Source organism: Pleurodeles waltl, chromosome 5 (genome assembly GCF_031143425.1).
Source record: "Pleurodeles waltl isolate 20211129_DDA chromosome 5, aPleWal1.hap1.20221129, whole genome shotgun sequence".
NCBI classification, from domain to species: Eukaryota; Metazoa; Chordata; class Amphibia; order Caudata; family Salamandridae; genus Pleurodeles; species Pleurodeles waltl.
This window is the reverse complement of record NC_090444.1, coordinates 1,833,307,359-1,833,325,298: the sequence shown is the minus strand read 5'-3', so window position 1 is coordinate 1,833,325,298 and position 17,940 is coordinate 1,833,307,359. Positions and strand designations below refer to the sequence as shown.

General features: G+C 44.1%; 1 protein-coding gene across 1 annotated transcript in view; it reads right to left on the bottom strand.

Annotated features, from left to right (window-relative positions):
* Positions 1-17,940, bottom strand: part of DNAH8 (dynein axonemal heavy chain 8) — a 9,979,189-nt gene that overhangs the window by 8,545,240 nt on the left and 1,416,009 nt on the right. Inside the window, exon 9 of the mRNA XM_069236651.1 lies at positions 2,755-2,901. Coding sequence (XP_069092752.1) covers positions 2,755-2,901 — 147 coding nt within the window. The remainder of the gene's footprint in view (positions 1-2,754; positions 2,902-17,940) is intronic.

Sequence of the window (17,940 nt, the reverse complement as noted above, 5' to 3'; positions counted from 1 at the left end):
GCATCTCCCGGTGCTGCTCTCCTCCTTCACACCGCCGCCGGGTCTTCCTCCGTCTCTCTCCTCTCTGCCGTCCCCGGATTCCTCACCACAGTCTCTCTCCCGGGTTCTGTTGTCTTCTCTCTCGCCGTCACTGCTGCTGTTCCTCTCCCCATTGCCGCTGTCACTCTTGACGTCTCTCTCTCCATGTTCCGCCTTCTCCTCCGCGCTGCCCCCCTCCGTGGTCGTCCGAAGGGCCTTCTTCTGCCCCACTTCACCCAGAAACTCTCCCTGATTGGTTCCTGACTGGAGGACATCCGGGTCGGGAATCGCGTCCATGGCTATACCCCAGGGGTATGGCGGAGCCGCCCGTGCCAGCCCGTCACAGGTACATTACTTACCTTTGGTGTTTTCTTACACTCCCAGCGCCCCTCTACACACTACACTTGCCTAGGTGGGAAACCTACTTTCGCATTACACTATTTTAGTATATGGTTTGTGTTCCCCCTAGGCCCATTGCAACCTATGGTGTTTTGTATATTGTGTTAGTTACTTACCTCCTAAGGGAGTGTAGCCCACAAAGTATTTTTGGCATTGTGTGACTACTAAAATAAAGTACCTTTATTTTTGTAACACTGATTATTGTTTTTCATGTGTGTAAGTACTGTGTGACTACAGTGGTATTGCAAGAGCTTTGCCTGTCTCCTAGTTCAGCCTTGGCATCTCTGCCTACAGCTACCTCTAGGCAGCCTGGCTTCTAGACACTGCCTACAATTCACTAATAAGGGATAACTGGACCTGGTATAAGGTGTAAGTACCTTAGGTACCCACTACAAACCAGGCCAGCCTCCTACAGTGCAGCGCCCCTTTTCTTAAATCTGCCCCATAGTTTAGGTTTTATTTTTTGCTCACTGGTTGGGGAGATTATACACTGAAAACCTGAACCCAACACATGTCCACTATATATACTATTTTCTCACAGGACCCAAGACAACAGCTTTGTTGGATAGGACGATTCAGCCCTCTGTATGCTTTTATGTTGTGTGTAACGTCTTGTCCTAATCAAACTAACATTATATTGACTGACATTTCTAGACCACAATATACTTGGGAATTTAGTTCTCATAGTCCTGATGAAAGCCCTGGAACCTGTGGTCTTTTATGTTGAGGGTTGAAACATGTTGACTTTTGTGTAGAGTTTTGGACCATTATCTCCATAAGCATCCTGTTTTTGGTCTTTAATCATACCAGAAACACCACAAATAAAGGGATACCAAGGTGTTTCAAGGTATTGCAAAGTCCCCAAAAGCAAATTATCCATTGTGCTCCATGGAGTATGGTTGAGCCCATCCTGGTTTTCAGGGGTCAGGATGAGAACCGTTGATGAAGCATGACACCGATAGGGTGTCTGAGGGTCTACAAAATAAACAATTAAAAATGTAGATCTGTGAAAATTTAGCCCCAAACAATGTAAAAATAGGATACTGTTTGGTGATAAATGATTTACGACGGAAGGATGTTCCTAAGCTTCTTCATGTCTTGTCCTAGGTAGCATTTGATTGATCTTTTGGTCTCTCGTTGCAATTACATGTGGTTGATGTGCTACATGCAAAACCACCCACTGCTTGTACACGCCTTCCCCATGTGCTCACTGCACAAGTCGCCCTTCATATATTGTACTTTTTGTAAGCACACATATATCCAACACACTCTTTCACTGTGCATGCACTGCACAGTACTACATCTCTCATGTAATGTATTCCTTCCTGATCTACATACATCAAGTACACATACTCACCGGCCATACATTGCACAGCTCCATCCCTGTACTGTACCATTCCAAGGCACACATACATCCAGAGCAGAGTCATCATTCCTATACTGCACAGCACTCTACATCTAATTGATGTAGGCCAAGAGTGAGTTATTCACACAACAGTGAAACTTTAAAAAGATGTGTGAGTCTGCAGACCTCACTCCAGTGATACAGGTTAAAAAGGACCTGTCCATTCCTGCTGATCTCTTCACGGTATGGTGTCACCACTCAGCTCGTGCAGCATAACTCTTGGTGAAGTCAGTAGCCGTGCACCACTATGAGGGTAGCACTTTGGGTGCCCCTCCTGGTCCAACAAGACCGCAGTATGTGCAACAGGCCTGAGTCGTGGTACACAAGCATAATCCATGCTTGCCTATGACAACAGAAATCAGCATTAGGGATCCAGACAGCAGTACAGTTAGGCACTCGGGTTAGGGGTACACGTCCATAAACATGCAGAGGACTCTTTTGTCCCAACATCAAGATATTCACACAAGGTAAGAAAACATTTTATTACCATGTATCCAAAGAGCATACTCATTCTTTGCAGACCTTTTTTGCACGATAGGCCTACAGCCAAAGCAAGCAGACTGTAGGACAAACAACATGCTCTTAAAGCAGCAGTTTGCAAAGTAGGGATTTCTACATTTGTCCTTGAGCAACAGATTTCAGTCACTGTTTTCTTTACTTAATAATTTTATACTGATAAAAATGTATTTAGTGCTAAATTATACTACTATATGTTTAGATGTAAACATTTGATTCATGGAATTACTAGTGAAAATATGTTTGTACTTTTCTACATGTATTGTATTGTCACTACTTTACACATGACATTATCCCTATAACTCGTAATCGAAATGGACAATTTACCCGATCTGAATTTTTCATAAAGATTGATCATTTTTGACGTGCAGTGGTTGGTTTTAAAATAAGAATACATTAAAAAAATGTATACATACTTTTTCAAGCCTTTTACAGAAAGCTTCAAATTTCCCAAATATGTACATTTCAGAAACTTCAAAAGGTTTCTCCCCTGCACCTTGTAGAGTCTGCTTCCTTGTACTATGGAAACACCTTTGGTACTCTTTAAATAAGAATGTGCAGTCCTAAAAAGAAAACAAAATGGCAATTAAAAACTGAAAATACAAATATAATATTCTCAATCTAAACAGGTAAACATTACACTCTTTGTTGTTAGTCAATAATAGTTTAACATAAATGTGAAGCCTGTTTCTTTTAACCCTGTAAGTGCGAATGTAGGCCAACGGTCAATGTCGGAACTCCCTACCCAGTGCATCTGTCAGCCATTGTCTGAGGCTGGCACCCGAGGTGTCCTGTTTTGGAAAGCAACAGTGGGTGGTCAAAATGGGATCGCTTCTGCTTCAGCCCTCAACCTCCCCGCCCCCCCCCCCCACCTATCTGTGATGTCAGAGCAACACAAAGCACGCTGATCTTATAGACCCCCACTGTATGAAGATGAGAGAGAGTAGGTGAGTGCTCTGTCTGCCATCTGGAGGGGAATCTATGCCTCCCCACATTTGAAGGAGGAACCCTCGCCAGCGATGCCTGTCTCAGTTTCCTGCTCGTGGATCACAGACATGCCACCATCTACAGGCAGGAAACCACTAGACACCAGTGAAAACCATTGAACCACCAGGGATACTGTGTTTTTGGGGAGTCACCCACCTTGTACATAGACCAACCCCCCTTGGGGACATTATACTTTTCACAAAACTCCCTTTGGAACGTGATATTTTTCACAAAAATATTTTTTTTCCCCTGGGGGAGTGATCGCACAGGCCGACCCCATTTGGTGGGGGGAGCAACTATTTTTAAAAGAACATAAAGTAAAGGGCAGTTTTGAACTTGCTATGTGCTTTCTGCAGGCAATGTTTGTGGTAATATCAGAGAAATCAAAAGTAATAACTAGGCCACCAAACCATAAAACAGGCTCATAAAAAGCCAAAAAAGGCCCACATAATGACCTGTCAGACCAGCCTTTCAGGTATTGCCAGATTGCCCTATAGGCCAGTTCTACCCTGGCTCTCACACGTTCTTGGAGGTGGCCCTCACGAGATATGGGCAGCCCCATGGGGGCATTTATTTTTTAAATGACCCTACTCCACTGGACCACCAGGGACTGTGTAGGCCTATGTAATGGGCATGTTGTTAGTGTTGTTTTACCAGATATTACCACAAATGTTGCCTGCAGCAGGCATATCTGCATACAGTATTTTATAACATACAAAACATCTATATAGATTCTATTTTCAAATTCAAAACTGCCCCAAAGGTTGAAATGTGGGCTACTTTTAAGGTGTGGGCTTTGATTTCAATACAATAAATAAGAGCCACAATCTCAAAGATTTCGCATCATATTTGCATGACTTTTTTCACACATATCAGACACAATATCCTTGTTGGAATTTCACAAAGCAATGCCAATGGCTACTTGTGTTGCTTCGTAAATAAAAACAAACTGCCTTGTTTTAATTTACTTCATGGAGGGTTTCCACAGGTGGTGCATGGGCTTTCCAGTCCATCCACCTTTGGTTTTTGACACAAATCCATATCTACAAAGACTTATAGACATGGATTTGTGCCAAAATCTGGTGCATGCCTGAGGCTGGTAAATCAAAGAGAAATATCTTCTCCTCGCTTTTTCCTGTTTGCATGTGTGCTACTTTCTGAAAGCACACATACATAGTGGAAAACACCTCAATTGTATTTTTGTTGCAGGAAGGTGCACCTTCCTGCACAAAAACTATCCTGACCATAACAGAGACACCCTTACACTATGGTGCACAGTGCACCACATAGTGCACCAGAGCATGGAGAGAGGATTTTTTTTAGATTATATGGCACAGTTCTGCTCTACCTAGGTGATGCTGAGTGGAAACGTGGGTCGCTGTGTGTTCTAGTATTGCATATGTGAGAAGTTGAAGTAATATATATTTTTTTCTATTTTAGTGTTTCTGGAGAGCCAGCAGCTGCGTCAATAAACTAAGTGCTTTTTGCTTTTACACTTGTTCCCACAGATCAAACAGACGCACACACCCTTCCACACATTTAGAACCATACTTCTGATTTCTATGTTGGACAAAGTTTCTCAGAGATAAGGTTTTAGGCAAGTTTTAAATAGTCAATAGAAACGTTGGTCTCAGTGGATGACAGCTGCCCAGACCTTATATTGAGTTATGGAGGATAGCTCTAAGAACAGATTTTCAAGCACTAGTGCAACTTGGGCACCTTTACGAGTACTTCCATATGGTGTAATGCAAATAGACCTTCAGAAATCCTTTGACATCTAATGTATGCAGTGATATTTCTGCTGCTGACTGAGGGTTCAGAAAGAAAGTTTTTAGTATTACAAGCTCATTTAGATAAAAATCCAAATGGACCTCAGGGATACATTTCGGATTGGTTCTGAGAATAACAGTCGTCTGGAAAGCATAGGAGAGGCTCCTTAACTGTAAATACCTGTATTTTGCTTACTCTCCTGGATGATGTTAACACCAACAGTGATGCTACTTTCCATGACAGGAACTTGAGATCCACCTTGTGTAGTGTTTCAAATGGACCCTTCATTAAATGTGCTAGCACTTACATTCAGGTACCACACAGAAGGAGGAGCCCTTATTAGAGGGAAAACCCTGACAAGTCCTTTAACAAATTGCTTAATGATTCTATAAGACCACAAAGATGGACAGGACGAAGAGCGTCTATATCTTGATATTGCAGTCTAGTGTACTTTAATTGATGCATGGACCAATCCTGATCTTGCCAGTGACAAGAGATAAGGCAGAATATGTTCTAGTGATGCTTGAAAAGGATGCAAATTTGATTTCTTGCACTTTACACAGAAACATTTCCATTTTAATCTATATGTTTTTGTAGTGGTGTGCGCTCTGGCTTTTGCAAAAATGTCTCTGCAGACTTGAGGGACATTTAGATCCTTAAGCTCACAGAATTCAGGAGCCAATGGGAAGAGTGGAGAGAAGTCCGATCTGGATGAAGGACCTGGCCTTGGGTCATCGTCAATAGTGTCCTGAGCGGTTTCAGGTGAATGTGGCTGGTTTCTGACAACAAAAGCAGCTCCATGAACCAATGCTGTCTGGGCCATCTGGGGGCTATCAGGATTATGCAACACTGCTCTGCCTTCATCTTGTTGAGAACCCTTGGTATAAGAGGTATGAGCGTATGCATAGATCTCTGACCATCTGATGGAAAACGCATTCCCCCACGACCCTGGATGTAGATACCAACTTTCATAAAACTGGCATTTCCGGTTCTGTTGTTTTGCAAAGTGATCTAGAGCCAGCTTGCCCCAGAGAGAAAAAGAGCTCCCATTTGTGGCAGCTCTTCCTTATTCTACTTAGTATATCCGCTAAGATGTTGCTTGTCCCGGGAACATGATCCACTCTAAGCATTATCCTGTGTGCCGTGATCCAGTTCCAGATCTCTTGACCTTATCTGAAAAGGGCTAGCGATTTTGTGCTCCCTTGTTTGTTCACACTTTGGATGCTGGTAGTATTGCCTGTACGAACTAACACTGATAAACTTGTTATTCTTGGTAGGAAAGTTTGAAGACTCAGATAGATTGCATTGAGCTCCAACTGATTGATGTGCATGCTCTTTTGATCTGGAGGCCATCTTCCACTGATTTGCAGATCCTGCAGATGTCTACCCAAGCTCTCTAGGGAGGTATACCTGGTTATCGTGTAATTAGGTATTTGAGTCAGGACTGTTAGACCTCTAGATACATTGTTGTCTTGTGTCCACCAGGTTAGAGCTTTTAACATTACTGGAGTGATCTTTATTGAGCGCCAAATGATCCCTCTGGACCCAGTCCTGACCAGTTCCTCTTGTGGGGATCTCATTTACAGGTGGGAAAAAGGGATGAGAAATATTGCCAGCACATCATCCGTAGGAGCGATTTGAACAGACACACTGAAACTTTGATTTTTTTTGTCAACAGCCTGAAGGCCAATCCCTTGAGTCTTCGATGTCTGTCCTGAGATAAAAATGCTTTGCGCCTTGGGTGATGTCCAAGGCTGCTCCCAGGAATATTATCTTGTTTGATGGAAGAGTCACCGATTCCTGATGGCTGACAGTGAGACCTAAGCTGTTGAACAATGTTAGGCAACTTTCTGTGGCTCTTGACACTCGACGGGCCATTGGTGCTTTTATCAGCCAACCGTCAAGGTATGGGAAAACATACTAACCATTTTGTAAAGATATGTGGAGCTGATTTGAGGCCGAATGGGATGACACTGAACTTATAGTGCGTGCCAGATAAAGAGATTCTTAGACATTTTCGATGCTTGGGATGTACAGGGATATGAAAATATGCATCCTGTACATTAAGGGTTGTCATGTAATCTCTGTGGTTGAGGATATGCAGGATTTCTAAAGGGTTACCATGCAAAAGGATTCCTTCCGAAGACATTTGTTCAATTTTCTAGGATCAAAAATGGGTCGCCATTCCCCTGATTTCATTTTTTGATAGGACAAAACTGGAGTAGAAGCCCATTCTCTTTTGGTGATGAGGGACTTTCTCTGTTGCTCCTTTGCTTAACATGGTGAGAGCTTCCTTCCGAAGGAAGTGGAGATGAGGTGGGTGCACTCTCATTGGTAGAGTAATAGGAAGTCTTTTGAGGCATTCCAGAGAATGGCTGTAAGTCATGAGGTCTAATACCCATCGGTATGATGTTATTTGCCTCTATTGGTGGGAGAAGTAGGAAATTTTGCATCCACCGTTTGGGTAGAGTTGAGTGTAACCAGCACTTGAAGGAGGTCACTGTTTTCTGGTAGCCTCTCCTCCCTGGGGGATCTTTTTTTCACCTAGGTGCTTGTTTATTATAAGTTGCAGCAGGCAGTGTTCGATAGGATTACTGTTGGTAGGATGGCCTATACTGCTGTTGGTAGGATTGATATTGCTGAAAGAGCTGGTAACCTCCACTTTGGGATGTAAAACCCCTTCCTCTTGCTGCTCGAAAGGGCACTTTTCAAAACTGAAGGGTGCCCAATGATTTTGCAGTGTCTGTATCTGCTTTAATGGCCTGTAAAGCATCATCGACGTGCCTTCTAAATAGGATTTCACCATCATACATGTCCAGAATCTTACTCTGTACCAAAACCGCAGCACCTGCCAGCTGTCAAAACGAGTGCAGGCTATATACATAGCGCAGTCAATGATCTCCGAAGAAGTTCTTTCCCCTTCGTGTAGGAGTTTCTTTACCTCTGATCCTTTGGCCTCCGGAACAAGATCTATAAAATCACTAATGTCAGATCACATATCTGGGTCACACCAGCCCAATATGGCCAACGAACTGGCAGCACAGAGTGTGAATGCTGACACAGAGGAGAATCTTTTACCAATGTTTTCCAGGTGTCTGCCGATCCTATCTGTTGAACCTGAGATAGGTGTGGATAGGTTTTTGGACCTGCACTGGACTGCCTGGGAGATGACTGAGTCCGGCTTCGAGTGCCCTACTAGACAAGCAGGTAAATCTTCTGGCACCTTGCATTTTTTGTCAATTCCCGGTAAAACAGCCCCAACAGCTGCAGGATTCTTTAAGATATTTGTGCCTTCTTCCCAGATGTAATCCACTATCAGGACTGCTCGCACAGATCTGTTGGCAGGCTCTATGAAATCATAAAGAAAACACTCAGACTGTTTAACTGTCATTGCAGTTGAAACCACTTTGCTGCTCTCTCCATCAGGTTGTAGAAACTCCCAATGTTGTGTGTAGGGAAATTCACGGGTTGCGGTGCAGGTGGTGATGGAGTAGAGATTAAATAATCATTTCATTTGTTTGGCATGGACAAAATATTTGCTATTTCTCCCTCTTCTCTGTCACCATCCAATGACGAAAATTATTCCTAGGAGGTGCCACAATGTTGGATGCAGGTGTCATCTTGGGTGTCAAGGGTGGCAGTATGGATCTCAGTGTCCTCGGAGCTGGAGGCAGAGGTGGAACGCTCTGCTGTATTGCAGGAGGGTTGAATAGTAGGTTCCGGAAACGTTTTATACTAGTCATGCAACATCTCATAGAGATCTTGAAACAGGGTCAAAGGAACCTACACCATATCTTCTTCTGAAGGAGATTGGCCATAGTGCTGGACATGTTCGACATGTCTGGCTTATCAGCGTGTCATGTTTGCTGAGGATCATAATTTGTCATAGTACTGGCCATCATCCTCATCCTGATATTTGACATGAAGCTCAGAAGGGCTGTGTGCCGCACCAAACATGCGATCGTCAACTGATTCTTCTACATCAAGTAGGTGACTTGGAGGGAGAGGAGACAGTTTGCTTAGGGAAGTATGCTCAGACAGAAGGAATGTTTTTGTAAGTACTATTCTCTTTGACGGCGTCGCAGACAACGTCATTGTTGACTCTGTATGATAGTTTGCAGTTGTAAGGCTTTTTCACGACCTTCAACGTCAACAAAGTTATTTTTGTCGACAGAAACCTCGTCATCATTGGCGATGTCGTCGACAACGATTGTACAGGTGCTGTCGTCTGAGCTTTTGTCAACATTATCTTCGCAGATCAGATTGATGCCGACAATTAAATGGGTGACACAGTCCATGTATCAGTCGTTGATGCTGATGTTGATGTCACTGTAGGTACTGTCGTCAATGGCGGATTCTCGATGGCAAGGTCGCCGTCATCAAGATTTTTGAAGTAATCTTTGGCTTCAACATCGATGGCACTAAAGAGGACTTCTCTGGACGCACTCCAGACTCAGCAAACAGAGTGTTGAGTTCAGACCTTGCAGTTTCTGAGGAGATTTTTTTCTTTTTTCTCCTTTTGGGAACTGTCTCTGACAGACTCATGGTGAGTCTTTTGTAAGGCCTTTCTAGACTATTCTGATGTCCTGTGGTCATGCGACCTTTCCCCCTTCTGTGACCTTTTCTGGGAGGTTAAAGAGGTGTCACTGAATTCTTCCTCAGAAAGAGGAGACTTTTTACAGTCTTTTTCACCTTGTGTGTAGAGTGGAGGCAGTAGATACAGTCTTTGTGAGGGTTCTCAGGAAGAAACCTTGTCTTCCCACAGCTGCCACAGGGCCTGAAAAGGCCTTTCAGAGATGCCTTTGACAAGTTAGTAGATAGAAGATAAGTCTTTTTTCCAAACTGTGCAGAGCTCTGGGAAACTCCCTTCACACGACATGTGGTAGAAAATCAGAGGGAATCAGCCTCTGTGGGAAGTATTCTAGCGGGTGCTGTTGCCTGACTGGCTGGAGTTTGACTCCTTTTAAATGATATGGATAAGTTATTAAAGTGAATGTTTAATTTCCATTATAGCCTATGGCAATGTTATGTACTGCTTTGTTATGATATAGTGGGACTCCCACTTTAATGAAAGGGAATTGTTCAAGCGTGTGAATATATAAAAGATCCAATACTGGAGAATCATCACTATTGTCCCAAGTGCCCATTTCAGTCAGGCATATGTTTTCCAACTTGCTTAACATTGCACTATACAAAAGTGGCAGCGACATATTTTGAGTGGAGTTGTCCTAGTATATACCTTTTAAGGGCTGTGTATGGGTACATACCTGCCATTGGCCTCTACTTCACTATGCAAGCAGCCTTTCGAATTGCTCCCTCGTCTGCAAGGACTCCCATTGACCTTGGTTTGATCGGTTCCTATTGAGAGTACTGGGCCCAACTACACAAGTGGGGCAGCGTTGTTAAGGGAACAAGTGGAGTAAAACTGGGAGGTAGGAATTTTGTGGATTTTTGCTGATTCTGGAAGTTTCCATCACAGAAATATAAGGAAAATGTGTGATCATAGGCAAAGTTTGAGGTTTTAGCACATTGTGAGTAAGAAAACATCATGGGATTGACGCAAGGCACACCACCCTGGGATCCCCTGGGTATTTAGTTTTCAAAAATGTCTGTGGTTGGTAGGTTTCCATGGGAGGGGCTGAGCACAGTCTATAATTCCACACCTATCCCTATCATTGATCTCTCTGTGTAGCACACAAGTGGGGTACTGTTGTTATCAGGAGATGTGTGGGAACTCTCTGTGGTAGGAAATTTATGGATACCCTGTAGGAAGGTAGCCTCTTTCTAGCCTAGTTACCCCTACTTTTGGCCTGTTTGTGAGTATATGTCAGGGTGTTTTTACTGTCTCACTGAGATCCTGCTAGCCAGGGCCCAGTGCTCATAGTGAAAACCCTATGTTGTCAGTGTGATTGATATGTGTCACTGGGATCCTGCTAGCCAGGACCCAAGTGCTCATAAGTTTGTGGCATATAGGTGTTCCCTGTGTGGTGCCTAACTGTATCACTGAGGCTCTGCTAACCAGAACCTCAGTGTTTATGCTCTATCTACTTTTAAAATTGTCACTGCAGGCTAGTGATTAATTTTACCTATTCTCATTGGCACACTGGAACACCCTTATAATTCCCTTGTATATGGTACCTAGGTACCCAGGGTATTGGGGTTCCAGGAGATCCCTATAGGCTACAGCATTTCTTTTGCCACCCCTAGGATGCGCAGACAATTCTTACACAGGACTGCCACTGTAGCCTGAGTGAAATAAAATCCACGTTATTTCACAGCCATTTTACACTGCGCTTAAGTAACGCATAAGTCACCTATATGTCTAACCCTCACTTGGTGAAGGTTAGGTGCAAAGTTACTTAGTGTGTGGGCACCCTGGCACTAGCCAAGGTGTCCCCACATTGTTCAGGGCAAATTCCCTGGACTTTGTGAGTGCGGGACACCATTACACGCGTGCACTACATATTGGTCAATACCTATATGTAGCGTCACCATGGTAACTCCGAACATGGCCACGTAACATGTCTACGATCATGGAATTGTCACCCCAATACCATTCTGGTATGGGGGGACAATTCCATGCATCCCCGGGTCTCTAGCACAGAACCCAGGTACTGCCAAACTGCCTTTCCGGGGTTTCCACTGCAGCTGCTGCTGCCAACCCCTCAGACAGTTTTGTGCCCCCCTGGGGCCTGGGCAGACCAGTCCCAGGAAGGCAGAACAAAGGATTTCCTCTGAGAGAGGGTGTAACACCCTCTCCCTTTGGAAATAGGTGTTAAGGGCTGGAGAGGAGTAGCCTCCCACAGCCTCTGGAAATGCTTTGATGGGCACAGATGATGCCCATCTCTGCATAAGCCAGTATACACCGGTTCAGGGTTCCCCCAGCCCTGCTCTGGCATGAAACTGGACAAAGGAAAGGGGAGTGACCACTCCCCTGACCAGCACCTCCCAGGGAGGTGCCCAGAGCTCCTCCAGTGTGTCCCAGACCTCTGCCATCTTGGATTCAGAGGTGTGGGGGCACAATGGACAACTCTGAGTGGCCCAGTGCCAGCAGGTGGTGTCAGAGACCCCTCCTGATAGGTGCTTACCTCTCTTGGTAGCCAAGCCTCCTTTCTCAGTAGCCAAACCTCCTTTTTGGGCTATTTAGGGTCTCTCCTCTCGGCTATTCCTCAGATAACGAATGCAAGAGCTCATCAGAGTTCCTCTGCACTTCCCTCTTCGACTTCTGCCAAGGATCGACCGCTGACTGCTTCAGGATGCCTGCAAAACCGCAACAAAGTAGCAAAACGACTACCATCAACATTGTAGCGCCTCATCCTGCCAGCTTTCTCAACTGTTTCCTGGTGGTGTATGCTCTGAGGGCTGTCTGCCTTCACCCTGCACTGGAAGCCAAGAAGAAATCTCCTGTGGGGCCGACGGAATCTTACCCCTGCTAACGCAGGCACCAAACTTCTGCATCACCATGTCCTCTGGGTCCCCTCTCATCCTGACAAGCGTGGTTCCTGGAACACAGGAGCTGGGTCCAAGTGTCTTCCACAGTCCAGTGGCCCTCTGTCCAAATTTGGTGGAGGTAAGTCCTTGCCTCCCCACGCCAGACAGCAAACCTGTGTACTGCGTGATCCGCAGCTGCTCTGGCTTCTGTGCACTTTTCCAGAGTCAACCGCTGTCCTCAGATCTTCTAAGTGCCTGTTCCGGTACTTCTGGGGGTGCTTCCTGCTTTCTGCAGGGTCTCTCTGAGTTGCTGAGCGCCCCCTCTGTCTCCTCCTCCAAGGGGCAACATCCTGGTCCTTCCTGTTCCCCAACAGCACCCAAAATCCTCAACCGCGAATCTTGCAGCTAGCAAGGCTTGTTTGTGGTATTTCTGCGTGGGAACACTTCTGCATCCTCCAGCACGCCGTGGGACATCTTCTGACCAAAGGAGAAGTTCCTGGCACCTTTCGTTGTTTCGTTGTTGCAGAATCATCGGCTTCTTCCACCCAGAGGCAGCCCTTTTGCACCTTCCGGGGTTTAGTGGGTTTCTGCCCCCCCGGACACTTGTGTGACTCTTGGACTTGGTCCCCTTCCTTTACAGGTCCAGGAATCCGTCTTCAGTGTTTTGCTGGTGGTTGTGGTTCTTGCAGAATCCCCTATCTCGACTATACTGTCTTTCTGGGGTAGAAGGGTAACTTTACTCCTACTTTTCAGGGTCTTGGGGTGGGGTATTTTGGACACCCTTACTGTTTTCTACAACCTACCATACTTGAGACACCCCATTCTAAGCTTTATGCCCATCAGCTAGTTTTATCAAATAATAGACGGAATTTAAAATGGGAGTTTGTTACTACATCCCCCCAGCATCTTTCATCAATCTGCAATCTGCTAGCCAATCAAATGGAGTGTATGCTGCATTATAATGAAGATGATGAGGGTGATAGGCTTTTAGCAGCCCATAGTAAACTGTTTGATTCCCTAAAACACCTCTTCACAAAAGAGATCTCCAGCAATTCCAAGAAAAAGTGCCGGGCACGGTGGTTTAACAATTTATGTAGGGAAGCACAGCTCACTCTTCTGAAAGTTTTAAAACCAGGCCAAGTTGAATCTATAAGAATAGCTTGAAAAGATTATAATAACGAATGTATCAAGGCTCGTCGAAGCTGGGAAGAGGCTAGATGGGTAGCCATCTTGGAAACCGCTAAATCAAAAGATACCTCCAGGTTTCTGTAATTAATAGCAGAAAACAGTGGAGACTCTGCCTCTGTACCTGGCACATCAATTCTTCCTGCAACCTGGGTTGAGCATTTTGGCCAATTATACGCAGGTTCTCCCAAGGTATCTCCTAGGTCCCTAGATGTCCCAATATCCCAAGCCGCTACCCCAATCTCATTTACTTTAGCTGAAACTAGCGCTGCCATTGATTCACTAAATTGGGGAAAGGCTCCAGATCCTGATAAGATTCCGGGCTATCTATACAAGACAAGACCTGACATATGGGCTCCTTATCGCAATAGAATCTGCAATGCAATCGAAGCTGGAGCCCCCATCCCTCTCTCATGGAAAGGGGCCGAGATAGTTCCTATCTTTAAAAAAGGTTGCCCTAATATCCCAGCCAACTATCACCCGATCAGTCTCCTGGATAATTTTCAAAAAATCTATGCCAAACATCTTTTGTGCCACCTTGATTAATGGATCATGGAATCTAATGCCCTATCTAATCTACAAGCAGGGTTTAGACCTGCTGTGAGCACTATTGACCAAGTCTTAAGATTCCTGGCAATCAAGTGGAAGAATGTGGACTTAGGGGGGAGGGAATCTGTATGTGGTCTTCATAGACCTAACAGCTGCATTTGATCTGATCTCCAGGAACATGCTTTGGTCAACACTCTCCAACATGGGGGTTCCTGCTGGTCTCTTGAGTCTTATCACCTGGCTTCACGATAATACCTATGCCCGAATTAGATGTGGCAAGGAGGGTCAGCTGACAGATCCTGTGGCCATCAACAGAGGAGTCCGGCAGGGGTGCGTTCTGGCCCCTACCCTTTTTTTGCTTTATATCAATAACTGTATCTGTTATTTGGAGAATTGCATAAACGACTCACCCAAATTGGCAGGGGAAAAAATCCCATGTTTATTGTATGCGGACAATACAATTTTGCTAGCCAAATCTCCTGTGGGGATCCAAAATTTGGTTAACCAATTTTGTGCTTACTGTAGGGATTTTGGGCTTCACGTCAATGCTAAAAAAACGAAATTTATGAAATATAGCTCTCTAAGGAAACGACCTTGTGTTAAAATTGAAATTAATTCAATACCACTGGAGAAAGTGGAAGAGTTTAACTATTTGGGAATTAGATTATCAACCACTGGAAAATGGGAGGCAGCCATTGGTAAAGGGGCACTTATTTTAAGTCAAAGAGGTGGGGCCCTAGTTGGCAGGTCCAGAAAGGTCCTGAGTTCCCCTTTGATTATAATTGGCGAGATCTATAATACCCAAATCCGTGCGGCTGCCTTATATGGAGCAGAACTCTGGGGATCACACAGAAGACTGGATATTTTACAAACAAAAGAAAACAACTTCCTTAGACAGGTTTCCCGGTTAGGGGTAGGTACCCCAATGATTCCTCTTAGGCTCGACTTAGGGTTAAACAGTATTACTTCCATAGCGGCCTTGAGACCGCTTTCTTATTGGATTCGCCTTTGGACAACTCCCAAACTTGAACCATATAGGGTGGCGGTGAGGGAACTTATAGCTACTTCACAGGGCCCGATTAGAATTCAATGGGTGCAGGAGATTAAATCTGCTTGGGCTAATATAGGTCTTTCCCACTACTGGGAACACCCGGAACTGATTCCCAATAACGCAAGACATCTCGTCAAAAGAAGATATTGGGAAAAAGTCAACGAAGATATATTGCGCCAAAACGGGCTGGGTAGGCTAACATCAGAATTTCGCCAAATTAAACATGAACCTTGGCCCGAGATTTTCATGAATCTCCCTATGCCATCTCATGCTCGTGCCCTTTATCTACAGCTTAGATATTGTTCCCTGCCTACTAATATTTATACAGCCCACTGGTCATCCAGCGTCCTTTCGACTGATAGATGCATATATTGTCCTCTTCATAAAGAAACAATCGAGCATATTTTGTTTTTTTGTCCCTCATATAAGAACCCCAGAGGAAAGTGGATTATCCCCCTCTGTAAAACTGTATTACTGTCGGATAGAGTCAATGCCACCAGAATATGCAAATATGAAACATCCACACTGGTTGCCACCTCAGTTTCCAAATTTTTATCGGAGGCTTGGCGTATCCGTCGTAGGCTCATTTCTGTAGAGAGGCCCCAAGAGCTTTAGGCTGAGCCTTTGTTTGTTCACAGAGGGAGATCTCAATCAGATCTATATTTCTTCGTTCCTTCTTTTATTCCTTAATATATGATAGGTAACCTGTTATTTCTCTGATTTTACTAATTTATATGTGACATCTTTTCCTGTATTTTAGCAAGAATTCTGGACCTTTTTAGGAGTAAATTGAGACCGCATAAGCTAATTTTAATTTTAGTTGTAAGGATTTTATTGAAATATTTTAGACGTTAGCTGATTATCAGACTTTTATAGTATCTTGAATGATTGTTATTATGAATTATGATGAGTTATTGCGATTCCAATGGATTTATACAATCATGTAAAACAGTTTTTTTCTTTTAAATTTAAATGGTCCAAATTCTTTGGACCGAATGTATTTAAATAAAATAAAATAAAATAACCTACCATAGGCCTGGGGTCCATTCATGATTCGCAGTCCACTTTTGGAGTATATGGTTTGTGTTGCCCCTAGGCCTATTTCTACCTATTGCATCTTATTATGATTCTACATTGTTTGCACTACTTTTCTTACTGTTACTTACTTGATTTGGGTTTGTGTACATATCATTTGTGTATATTACTTACCTCCTAAGTGAGGGTATCCTCTGAGATACTTTTGGCATATTGTCACTAAAATAAAGTACCTTTATTTTTAGTAACTCTGAGTATTGTGTTTTCTTATGATATTGTGCTATATGATATAAGTGGTATAGTAGGAGCTTTGCATGTCTTCTAGTTCAGCCTAAGCTGCTTTGCCATAGCTACCTCTAACAGCCTAAGCTGCTAGAAACACCTCTATTCTACTAATAAGGGATCACTGGACCTGGCACAAGGTGTAAGTACCACAAGATACCCAAAATAAGCCAGGCCAGCCTCCTACATACCCACAGTTTCTGGAACTATAACAAGAAGAAATTATAGAAAAAAGGGTTTTTCTAGCTCAGGTGTGAGGGTTGCAAGTGCTTTTGGGTAACAGAACCTGTTGACCGCCACGCAAGTCAAGCACACCTGGACTCTCATGGCTGTCTAGTTTTCAGAAATGTGAAGGTTTAATAGGTTTCCCTAGGTGCTGGCTAAGCTAGAGAACAAAATACACAGCTAAGCCAACTGCAAAAAGGGCTGATTTTCAGTGGAAAAAGTTGATAAGGTCTTGTTTTTTAGCCATTTCCTGTTATTGAGTCTATGCCCACCCATACAAATGAGGTACCATTTCAATCAAGAGAATTAAGGGAATGCTAGATAGAGAATTTGTGGCTTCCTTGTAGGAAAGTAGCCTCTTTCTAGCATGGGTTCCCCCCCATTTGGCCTGTTTGTGAGTGTGTGTCAGTGTGTTTTTACTGTGTCACTGGGATCCTGCTAGTCAGGACCCTAGTGCTCATAGATAAAAAAAAAAACATATATATGTCATTATGTTTTGCCTGTCTCACTGGGACCCTGCTAGCCAGGACCCCAGTGCTCATAGTTTGTGGCCTAATGTGTATACCTGTGTAATGCCTAATTGTGTCACTGAGGCTCTGCTAATCAGCTCCTCAGTGCTTATGCTCTCTCTGCTTTTAAATTTGTCACTGTAGGCCACTGACTTCATTTACCAATTTCAATTGGCATACTGGACCCCCCTTATAAGTCCTTAGTATATGGTACCTAGGTACCCTGGGCATCAGGGTTCCAGGAAATCCATATGGGCTGCAGCATTTCTTTTGCCACCCATAGGGGGCTCAGACAAACCCTTGCACAGGCTTGCCATTGCAGCCTGCATGAAATAACACACATGTTATTTCACAGCCATTTTCACTGCACTTAAGTAACTTATAAGTCAACTATATGTCTAGCCTTCACTTACTGAAGGTTAGGTGCAAAGTCACAAAGTGTGAGGGCACCCTTGCACTAGCAAAGGTGCCCCCACATACTTCAGGGCCATTTCCCCATACTTTGTGAGTGTGGGGACACCATTACATGTGTGCACTACGTAAAGGTCAATACCTTTATGTAGCTTCACAATGGCAAC